General features: G+C 43.7%; 1 protein-coding gene across 6 annotated transcripts in view; it reads right to left on the bottom strand.

The window, feature by feature from the left end:
- The window catches only part of KALRN (kalirin, RhoGEF kinase), a 750361-nt gene extending 738218 nt beyond the window's left edge, over positions 1-12143 (bottom strand). For all 6 annotated transcript variants that reach the window (XM_019553787.1, XM_019553783.1, XM_019553780.1 and 3 more), the window contains exon 1: positions 12038-12143. In XM_019553787.1, the coding sequence (XP_019409332.1) occupies positions 12038-12110 (73 nt within the window). In that variant the 5' untranslated portion in view covers positions 12111-12143. The remainder of the gene's footprint in view (positions 1-12037) is intronic.
- Positions 12144-12149: the final 6 nt, after the last annotated feature.

Here is a 12149-nt window from a genome sequence, read left to right as displayed (position 1 = left end):
ATAACAGGAGTTATATATATATTATATATATACATATATATACATACACACACACTTATATTAAATATAATATATATAATTTTATACATATATATATAAATAAACTCCTGTTATGGAACCCATGTTCACAAAGCCCAGCACAGCTGTATCACCCTCGGGTGGGGCATGGACCAAAGGAGAGCGTTGCAGTCTTTTTGACGATATGATTTTCAAATATATATACACATAGATATATATGCATATGTATGTATGTGCAGATGGAGTTCATAAACAAAGCAATGCATGTAGCTTCAACTCCGCTTGTCACCATCTGACTAATGTGTTTACTAATAACTCACTATTTTATGGAAAGATTGTGCCACTAACTATTTTTAAAGTGCTTTGAGACCCTCAGATATTCTATAAATGCAAACTATTACTACTAATTGTTATCATCTTTATCATTGCTCAGTACCAAGCACTGCTCAGCCAGTGTGAGGAGGAGCGCAACCCCTCAAGGGTTTGGAGCCCAGCTGTATATGGTTAGCAGCTAATAGCTGCTCTGGCTGGGAGGCTTGTGGCCAGCTGGAAGTGGTAACCAGTTAATAAGGGTGGAGCCACAAAGAACTCCAGGGGAGGAGTGCTGGAGAGAAAGGAGGGAGCAGGCTGCTGAGTTGGGGAGAAGCCCAGAGTGAAAAATTGTGTCCCTCTCCTAACATCCAGAAAGGACGGAGGGGTTTGGTTTGGTCTGTTATGGATTCAAGGTAGTTTTGTGAAGAATAAAACTGGCCTGAGAATGCAGCTGACTTGCCTGTTTAAGACAGCAGGACAAGCGACCTGCCTACAGCCAGGCAAAAGTGCTGTGCTCCATGCTCTCTATGACCACAGCTTGAGGTGCACGCTATCGAGACTTACAACTTGATTGCTGTTCACAAACAGGCTCAACTGTCCGGTATCTTTGAAGCACTGCACGTGACCAATCCCGGTACACGTCTCCCAGGTAAAAGCCCGGTGGTGGAACTGCAGCTATACCAAGACCTGAAATCAATTCCAATCATGGCAAATTGTTCGAAGCGGCTGGTGATGCCCCACTGCAAGTCAGGTGGTGCAAATAAATGGCTTAGTGTTTAGATGTTAAAAGTGTCATTTTTACAATATGTTAAGCATCAGTTTTAATTCTTCTAAAATCATTCAGCTAACAGGTTTGCCCCCTAGTTTCAGAGGCTTTTTAACCACTCAGTTTATTTATCAGCTTCTCTTCCCGCCCAAAAGAATGTATTTCCTTAGCAAAGTCTCCCATTAAGAAACTGATCTTAAAAACCTGGAGAACTGGATCTGTTATAAATCAACAGGGTCCTCTAATTGGTGGCGGAGCTGTTTAATGCTCCAGCTAGCTTTTGAGTAGAACTGAGTTGAACTGGGGCGAGCTGTTAGCCAGAGACTCGAGCACTGTGGATCTGTGCCACTGAAGCTCACAAGATCATTCCTTTTCACCCATCAGACTTGCTTACTCCCTTGGACTGAATTTATCTGAATGCTTCAGACTGACTCTATTAGCATCATTCCCTGAACTCTCTGATCTGTTCTTCTGCGATGAAGCTGGCAGTTTAAATTGCCATGAAGACAGTGGCAGACAGTTTCAAAGCGTCTGGCTCTTTATGATGTATCTCTGCGAACAGGAGGCAATGGACATGAATCAGAATGCACAAGGATATGGCTTTATGCCTTACTTCTTCATGAAGTGCCTGATCTCAGTAGCACCAGGGTACAGTGATGGCTGAAGTACTTGCCATGAAAAGGCCAACTCCTACCTCACTGTAGCATCTGAGATACCACATTATTCCACTACATCTAGAAGGAGACAGCTTGCCAGGTCTCCAGTACCAGTTTACAGTAAGTCTTAATGCTGACTATGTAATACTGAGCACTGTGGGTATCTGGAGTGTCTCCTCTCTCCCCTTGACCTTGCAAATCCAACAATATCAAAATCCTTCAACATTTTCCTCTATTGCATTACTAAAATCGAATCTTTTCTTTCACTCCCAGCAATTACAATTCAAGACCTATCAAGACCCTCAGCCTTTTGTTTCTTTAGTTATGTGACCTCCTCTTCTCTGGCCTTCCTGGCCAGGTACAGACATTACTTGTAAAAGTGTATAAGTGATTGGAAACCAAACTATACCTGCAACAGAACAGAAGTTTGGCACACAAAACTAGTCTATACCCATACCAAAACAGAAGTTCAGGACACACAGACTGGTTTAAAAATAGTGGAATCCAATCTAAGGTTTGCCCCCCAATCCCACCAAAGGGGAAAAATGCATTCTGTTCACTACAAATCTAAACTACACCGCTTACACAAAACCGTGTAACTTAGATAGATTCTGCTTTGGGCTTTTTGAAGGTCTGTACCTGGCCCCTGACACTTACTTTTTCCACTCCATGATCATACAATGTGCATGCAATTCCTTGTCCGTGGCTCCGACAATGGCACTTCCCACTTTGAAACCCTCCGCAGGATCTCTTTTTTTCCACGGCACTGCATTCAAGCTGTTCCTTCTGTTGCTCAAGATCCTTGACAATTCTGACCTTTCCTACTTATTCATTTGTGTCTTTTTTTTTCCTGGGTGGCCTTTAACTATTCCCTCTGTTCTGTTGCTGTTGCTAGACTTTACCATCCTTCATCCATTTCTCCCACAGTTGCCCTTCTGCTTCCTTCTAGCTGGGGAGCTCAACAAAAACTAACCCACAAGGTCATCATCTTCTCCTTCAAGCAGACCAAAAGAAAAACTCTGTGATTTTATAATCCAGGTTACACCTGTTGCATCTTGTCTCAGATGGTAAGCTACCTGTGGCAGTGCCTATCTTTTTATTCTGTGCTTGTAAAGCACCTAGCATAGCAGGTTGCTGGTCCATGATGGAAACTCTTAAGTGTTATGAGACTACAAATAATAAATAGTAGTAGATCGGAGAGACAGCAACACAGTTGGTCAGAAACATGGGACTTGCTTTAAGGTACAATTTCACAAGACTGCATCAGAATCCCTCAGCTACTCTCTAGAGGTTTGTTCTTCCTCTGTAGCCTTAGTACAACATACGACTACTAAACCCAGCTGGAACCAATAGAAACTAGCTAAAAATTTTCGGTTGGAATTTCCACTAAGAGACTAGCAAGGAGAAAGACAACACTGAACGGTGGAAAGTAAATACTGCTCTATAGAGAAACTAGATATTTCCAAAGAGAGCAGATATTTCTAAATTCTGCTCATCGTTTCATTGACTAGTATATACATCTTGCTAGTTATTCCTTTTAACTTCCTGCGGATTTATTTTTACTGCAACTTAAATTGTACTTGCTACATGCAATAAAATTTGTTGTTTTAGTGCTGTTCGCAGTAAAGTACCCTAAACCCTCCATATTATTTTACAGAACAGTGTATTCAGACAGTGGCAGTGTACCCACTGTCTAGATAAATCTAGAATCAGTCACTGTACTGTCAGTAAGGTCTCAATTGAGATAGTAGAAAATCTTTAAGGAGGGAGAAAAGGTGAGCCAGGACACTGGAATTACCCCTTTAACCAAATGCCATCAATTCTCCATCCCATACCTGCACAGCAGTTGCTAGGGATAAGCAATGAGGAAAATGTAATATTTCATCCAAAGGATAACACTTCTGTCTACTTAGTACCAATGTGTGGCACCGATACGTGGTATTGCTGCATCTGCTGGGATGGGACTTAAACCCAACACCTTCTAGTCCAGAGTCAAGAATGCTACCCCGAGCTTTAAATACATGGCTTTGAAGGCATGCTTGCTATAAAAAATAGCTGAAATTGATTCACACCTTGAGGTTGTACTTCCATTTTCACTGAATTATTTTAAACAAGTGGAAGTTTCACCAGAAAAAAAATGAGAGCTTTGGGACTGGACTCCGTACTAGAAGATTTGTAAACTCTGAAAACCCAGTAATGAACCAAATTCCATGCTCGCTCATGACTCAAACTGCTCAGAGACTGTATCACTGATGTCCTTATACAGATAAACAGCCAAACTTGGCACAGTTGAAGCTTCCACTCCCATTCAAGTCACACTATAACAATGTTCTTTGTTTTCAGCTTGAAGCCTGTTTGGTGCAACAACAGTTTGATGTTCCCTTGCCAGACTAATGAAAAATACACTCTGCTAATTTTACTAAGTGCCGGCCGGTATCTCTGGGGACTACGCCTTCCCCCACTTTTCCACATAGTAATAAGATTTGCCCTCTGTTAATGAAATACATTATACATTAGCTGAAGTGCGGCTGGTAGTCTGGGTCTCTCATCCCCTTTCCCAAATGACATATGGTCAGGCGGCAAAAAAAAGTTCAAGTCAACTGCTTTGATAGAGAACTTCTTCCTCCTCTTTTCATTTAGCATGGTGGCTCATGAGTTGATAATCCCTGCAGAGCTCCTTATTCTTCCCCCGGTGCCCAGTGGTTTATCATGTCCAATTAGCCATCTGCCATGCCTGTACTCCCATACAAAAGGAGCACGCTCCCCTCCACCACAACCCATCAGCAGGGCTATTGTCCCAGCTGACAAACACGAATCAGACACTATTGTTTCCAACCGATGATGCTGCTCTCAATATCGGCTGCCAGTTATGATTAAAACGGCAGGGGTGCCAAATACTCTCCAGGAATAAGAAACTATGCAAGGAACTCAAATATTACTTGAGCAAGTCCTTTTGCTGCGCACAAACTCACTTCAGGTAATTATTATATTGGACCAAACCCTATTGCTACACAAAGGCCTTGACAAGAAGCCCTCTCACCTGGAGAGAGAAACTTCCTTGAGTCAAAGCAATTTCCTGAAAGATTTATTTTAGAAAATAGGCATAAGGCACAGCTTATGGCACTTGTGAGCAGCTCACCAAAAACAGAGTTAACAAAACCCTAAAAACACAGCTGAGTAAATATAAACTGCTACTATTACAAAGTGCATGAGGAGATTCATTTAATTTCTGCCATAAACAGTACACCGTCAACCTTTTTTTTCCCAAGGCCACTTTAGTAACATAAATGACCGGAGCAGCTGGTACACCAGTCACTGAGATGTTAAATTGAAAATCATTTCCTCTTATTATTCTCAGCAAAGCACGATGTGACCTTATACTAAAAAGTACAGTTTGCCTAATTGCAGTAGTTTTGTTCCATCAGTGAAACTGAAATGGTGTCTCGTATAATTAAGGCTGCAAAAAAGGAATTTCATTTTCAGCTTAAAAAGGCAATTTGTTGCCTTTAAGTGGGAGACAGAAAATTAGGCAATCTATGTCCCTACATAGCCTCATTCACTGGGGGACTGTCAGAGCCACAGCCAAGAACTCAAAGGTTTTCCTGTGCTATATGTAAGAACATGAAGATAAGAGAGATTCCCCCCTCTTCAACACACTTTAAGTATTATATTAAAGAACTAACAGTCATAAACAAAGAGTAACATTATTTTGTAGCCACACGCAGAAGTGTGAACTTTCTAGTCCTTGCCAACCTGTTTGGTGGAAACTGTGTTTCCTGGGTTCAAATACTGACTTTAGTCCCAACTGCAGCCTGAGCAAGTCATAAAAATAGCAAATCTTCTGATCAAATGCGTCTCCTTTCTTGCAAAAAAACCCGTCCAAGCCTGTATCCAGAGACTGCTCTGACCGAGGCCTAGATTATAATTGATATCATCCTGCAGTTTGGGCCAAGTTCTTATTTAAGTGACATGAGTAAAAAAAATATTGAAGAATTCCTTTCAAACCAATTGAATTATCCCAGATTAAACCAAGGATAACAGAGATCAGTGTCTGACCTAGAATCTCTTACTGAAAAAGATATTTTTAAATGAAGAACTGTGATGTCTTTCTCTGAGAACCACCTGTGCTCCAGAGTCCTCTAGCTGCACGCTCACATATTACTTCTCTGCTTGCTTTCCTTTTCTTCCTCATTTCTGATTTTCTTTTGCAATGCATGCATTATAAACTTCTCTGCTCTGCTTACAAGGCTGACTGAGCAAAGCTGTCTAAGTGGTATTGTCCCTCCTGGTTTAACAGAGGGCATGGATGCCATGCAAGGCTGCAAAATAAAAGCAGTTTATTCACTGAAATATTAAAAGCCGGACCCCCATCCAAATCAAATAAGAGCATAACTACCTTGCAGGTCATTCAGGACTTCGAATCATAAAATGCACAGCGATCTGGGCTTATTGAGGTCTAATACGCCATACGTATTTTTCCTTGATACAATTGTGATGTACATATAAATACCACTAGGTACTGTACTGTACTGTATGTGTCACCGTGGAGCAACAGAGCTGCCACTCTACATCCATAATCAAACTTCCTCGGGACTATAAGGGCAGAGCAGCTGAAACAACAACCCCGTTCATACCACGTCCTCCTGCTGCAAGAAGGCCCCCCACACCTGTCCAGCGGGAGAATGCCTCGCAGGTTTCTAGCTAAGAAGGTGCATGCCCTTGCTTTCAGGTCTCCAAAATCGGACTCCACTTTCAAAATCTCATAGTCCCCAAAAGTTCCTCAGGAATTTAAGACACTGGGAAAAGTAGCATGATACCCTCCTGGCCAACCTGACCCTCACATGCACCAGTACCACTTGTTCATCATTTCCACCGATCTAACAGACACATTTCTATGTTCTACTATAAGATTTCTTCTACTCATGAGCAGCCAAACTGCTAGTGCATTCTGGGGAACTGGGTGTTATTTTTTACAGTACAGTTCTTCCCTTGGGGCTACATCCAAACCCCGTGAAGGCAACAGGATTTTTCCACTCACTGAGTGGTCCTGGATCAAACTTGTAGAGCACCACGTGCCAACAGCACCAATGTCCGTGCTGTATTGATGCATCTTTTATACTCCCCTTGGTTTTGAACATCAGAGATTGTTAACTTGTCAGTAAGGATTAACACTGGGCAGAAACAGGGCGTATAAGGTCTCACTCAGGCACTAGCCATTCGTATTTGCACCGAAGTATTATGTTATTGTCCCAAACAATAGCTTATTCTCACTGGGAAGAAAATGAATGATAAGTAACCACCAAATGTCATTCCCATTGTATTTTGCAATTTTTAAAACTCTTTTCCAGAAGGACCAAATGTCTCATGGGCTAGACAACAGGCCATGGAGATGGCTAGCTGCCAGTTTAAAGACAAGGGCCATAATGTTCCCTTTCATGGATAGATAAGATAGGTAGTGGCCTCCATCCAGAAATCCACAGAGCTCTTACCTTAGCAGAGAATTTTCTATAGGGACATGGCAAAATTGTGCATGTCCTTATTAGCAGCTCTGACTCAGCTATACCTCACCTACTATATGCTTAGACTGGGGTTCCTCTCTCTGCAGATCCCCGATATTCCTCTGACAGGGTCAGGAGGAGAAAGGACAGTGCCACAGAAGCGATGGAGGAAACAGAGGACATTTGCTCACGGAGGCTCCGTCGTACGCATATATGGGGAAGGATGCAATGATCGGCTGGAAGAGCAAACTTCAACGTCTTGCTATGACTCCAAAAGCATGCGTGCCAGCCTTGCTCTGGGATCATGCCGAAGGCTGTTCCCCGTCTACCCAGCTGTGAACGGATATCTAGTCATTCAGGCAGCACAGCAAGGTATTCGCCTCATTGCGCACCTGCATGCTTCAGACTACAGGAGCTGCCACATCTTAACCACACTAACTCAGAGGGTCACTAGGCTCAGGCAGACCTGTAACCTTATTCAGTGATCTAGGCCCAGGTGTATAGAGACCCAAATTTAACCCAGGTAAACTACAGAAACAACTATAAGGAAAAGTAAAGTAATCTCATTAAAGGAAGAATAAAACGAAATGAAACGCATGTTCACCATGTCATTGATCAAAATCTCCTGAAAAGTCTACTCTGTAAGTTGACAGTGTCCCTTTAAACAACGGAGGCTTTTTCCAAGTGATACACAAAACATGACAGTCTTTTCTATCTCATGGTCTCCTTTTTAGGTATCCGTTATCAAAATGGACCTTATAAATTATGAAGTCTCAAGGTGAGGAAGTCGGGCATCATGAGTACACCTCACAACCAGTGACAAGTAGATTGAATCAATTTATCTGCTCCACTAGCAGACACTTTATTCCATCAGCCTCAAGAAGCACTTCTCTGCAGACATAATTTCAAGCACATCTATTGATCAAACAGCCTGTCCACTGCCAATCATTTTAAAGTTATTTAGTAGCAGAGCTGCCAGTCACTTGTGCTCAAATGAACAACAGTGAAACTCTCAATGCTGAAAGAAAGCAGAAAAAAAAAGCAAAGGGAATAATTCATTGCACTCAAAAAAGAACAATATCAATTTTAAATTCACCCACAGGAAACATCACAGACACATTCCACACCCTCATATCAGATACAATCCATGTTCAATTTAGACGCCAAAAACATAATTTAGAAACGAAAACCTACCCACCGGCACGCATTGCATGTTAACGACGACTCTTTCCACAAACATCACTGGATTGCTGAATTGCTTTATCAGTTAACCTATATAAATATTTAAGTTTTGACAAAAGATTTCCTCGTTGTCTTCACGCCAGCTTCCAAAGCGTAATATAGAAATTCCTTAAACATTGGCACAAAGCTTTTTCTATACATCCCTATATACCCAAGTTCTCTCATTCACAGCCATATGCTTTACAATGTGACTTCCTGAACTACATTCATTCTTCAAGCAATAAAGTCATTTGGATTCAGACCCACACAACACTGCATATTTCACAAGAGATGCTTAATAACCTATTGACATTTTTCCTGAAGAATTTATGCACGATTTTATTTTCCCAATCTGTGGCACCAAAATGGAAATGAAAATACTCCAGGCTTAATAACGCATATAAAGACAGAGAGCATTTAAAGGGTACACTTAAAACAGAAGTCATGGGCTTGAGACAGAAGTAACTGCAAGGATCTCTACAGTCTGCTTTATCCCTTGAGGTCAGACCAGATGAACTCAATGGTCCCTACTGGCCTTACAGTCTATGAATCTGTGAATTTTGATCTCAGTTATACAAGTGTAATCCCGGTGAAATAAATGGAATTACTCTTCTTACACCCTACAGTAACTAAAATTAGAATAATCCCTAGCATGCATTTTTTATGGATATTTAACTGAATTCTGATCTTAATTATTCTGGTATAAATCCACTGATTTCTTGGCTATCCTTGGCTCACACCTGTGAGGGTTCAAAATCACATCAACCTTTGGTTACCTTGGGTTAATCCCTTTGATTTTGTTTTCCATGTGCAGCTCGCAGATCTATGGTAGAATGACTCTCCACGAAGAGTCTTCCTCTCCGCCATCTGCTCTTCTGATAGTCCAAGAAAGGAGTCCACCAGCCCGCAAGGTGGAAGGTGCACCCTCTCTGTTTAGAAAAGCTTTTGACTGGGATCTCTTGATGGAGAAGGATGTTGGAGCTGGATATCCTCACTGGGGAACACTGCCTTCTGCATTTATGTTGTATTCCTGTGGTCACTGTGACCTTGGGGACAGTCCTTTTTAAAGCCACCTGTTAACAACTCCTTTCCGAAACAGGTTTCCCCATATGAATGATTCACAGTCACTATTGGGACAATAAATGCTTAAAAAGCATCATGAAAAAATCTAGAGCTCTTGGTTCAAAAGGTGATACCTTTTATTAGATCAACTAAGAAATTGTAAAAAATTATCTTTTTCCGCAACCTTCCAGGCCCACACGCCCTTCATCAGACTCGGGGAAAATTACAGATGGTAAAAAATCCCCATGGGTAGGAAGTAGTATTATAATACTATTATATAACAATATTATACTATTATAATATATACTAGTATTACACTAGTATAATAATAAAAAGTATTATTGCATTTTCACACACTGTGAATGCCCCTTTTTTAAAATCAAAATTTGTACACAAATAGCACAGACTGCTAAACAAAAGTTGAGACCAAAAGAAAGGAAATGTCGAGGGAAAAATGAAGGTGCTAAAAAGCCGACTGAGGTCTACCCAACTAACGCAGCCGAGGATCTGATCTCTCGGTCCTCTCTCAGACAGGGCTCTCATGGATTCCTGCCCGAGACGACGAGAACGGTTAGGTTCTCCATGTGGTTACAAATTTTCTATCAAGACTTTCTCCCTTAAATACCACATCAGCTGTTTTCTCTGGCGTCCATTAAGACTGATATCAACAACCACTCCAGGCAGTCACAACATCCACACACAAAGCGAAGAGAAAAGAGGACGAGCAGGCATCCATAGGAAGAGACTGTTCCAATAAGAATTCAGCAATTTCACTGAGTTTAGGCTGGCTGCCAGCTGTCTTGATCTCTGTTTATCACTGGTATTTGTTTTAATTATAAAGCCTGCCTGATATCACTACTGACAAGCAAACGGTGCTTCTTCACGTGAAGTAGTCAATGATTTTTTTTCCATCAGTGCCAGCGTTTTGTGTTGCGGAAGACACGCAGCAAAATCAAAGCTTTCACTTATTCATCCAATCATTCATTGATTCATTCAATCTAGCTGGATCATTCATCTAGCTCCTCCCTTGAGTTAATGGGAAAGCTAAGAAACTTTCCAAGACTATTTTCAATTAAACACCTAGGACACCAAACCAAATGATACGCACGGTTCCATGGGGGCAGAATTTCTGATAGAGGAGGAAGACTGGAAAAATGTCTAATCGCAGACTTCTGTGATGCTCTTTACATGGTTAGATACATTTATTTTACAACCCGGACTAAGCTAGTCAAGTCATTGAAGCCCCTCTGACCTTAACTCCGATACCTCATTTGCACGGGGAATTAAGAGCTATTAGACAACGGTATACGTCTTTGAGAAAGAGATTCCTGAATGAAAATAACTGGTTTTAAAAGAAAAGGATGCTTTTTTTTTTTTTTTTTTACACAAGTGCTATCTACACATGTTCAGTAACCAGGTAGGGTATCAACTGGCAAGCAGCTATTGGCTTAGTAGATCACAAGATACACACAGTCAGACCTCATTATTATTATTCCCTAGATCAAAGCCATCTCCCATAAATGTGGAGGGGGGCGGTCTACCAGAGTTGGGAGCCATGCTGCTGGTGCAGATCTGCAGCCAGCACCTTCCCTAAAGTTGTGGCGATGGCCGGATCGTTTTGCTGTCACTGGAGACTGAAGCACCCTGCACTGCTCGTGATCAGGTGAAGGGGGAAAAGGAAAAAAGAGCCAGCTGAAAAGCAAAGCCCTGACAAACAACTGTGGCAGCTCCAGCCCGGGGAGCTTTCGGTCCCTTCTGAATCCTGCGCCAGGTTGAATGAAACCCCTATCCTGCTCACGGGCACGGCTACCTTAAAAATGCCACCTCTGAAATAAGAGGGAATCCCCCCCTCACGCTGCCTGCTTCAGCTCCAGCCTTTCATCCTGCACACAAGTGGGTCTCAGAGCCAAGGGCCCCGTGAGGATAAGCCCACTGGGTCTGGGAGAGCTGCGTCGCAGGGCCAGGCTTCCCAGGACATTCAGCCCAGGCGATCTCCTAACAAGTGCTGTCCGGTTCCTGGACGTTACCGCCACCCCCTCCACCCACAGAGCGCAGCAGAGCCGACACGCCTGGCTCCTGACCGCCCCAAGGAGCCGCACTGCCACCGTCCCCAGGCCGGCCTGCTCCCCCGGGGCCCCCTGGCCTCGCTGCCGGCCCCAGCCTGGCAACGGCTTGCGGGGGGCTCGCAAGGGAGGGGCGGGCAGGCCGGGCGCGGCGGGAAGGGACCCCTGTGCCAGCCGCTTCACCCTAAAGCCCAGGCGGCCGCAGCTGCGCTCCGCCGAGCCTCTGGCTCCATCACCAGACCCGAGCGGGGAAGCGGCCCGAGCGGGGGAGACCCCCGCAGACAGCCCGGCCTGGCCCCCAGGACCCGGGGGGAGAGGTGTATGTGGGGGGCGCATGCGTACACAGGGGTGTATGAGGCAGGGCATGGGGGCGTCTGTGAGGGGCTGTGTGGGAGTGCGCGCCGTGTCGGTGCCCGCGGACAAAGCCGCGCGGGTCCGTACCTGTGCGGAAGAAAGCGTCCACGTCCGAGTCGGGGCCGGCGCCCTCGTCCGCCGGCCCGTCCGCGGGGTTCATGGCTGCAGCTGCGGGCGCCGCCGGGGCCGCGGGCGGGAG

The sequence above is a fragment of the Crocodylus porosus genome, unplaced genomic scaffold, assembly GCF_001723895.1.
Source record: "Crocodylus porosus isolate Cpor-Errol unplaced genomic scaffold, CroPor_comp1, whole genome shotgun sequence".
NCBI lineage: Eukaryota > Metazoa > Chordata > Crocodylia > Crocodylidae > Crocodylus > Crocodylus porosus.
Note: the sequence above shows the minus strand (reverse complement) of the source record. Positions and strands in the feature narration are given on the sequence as shown.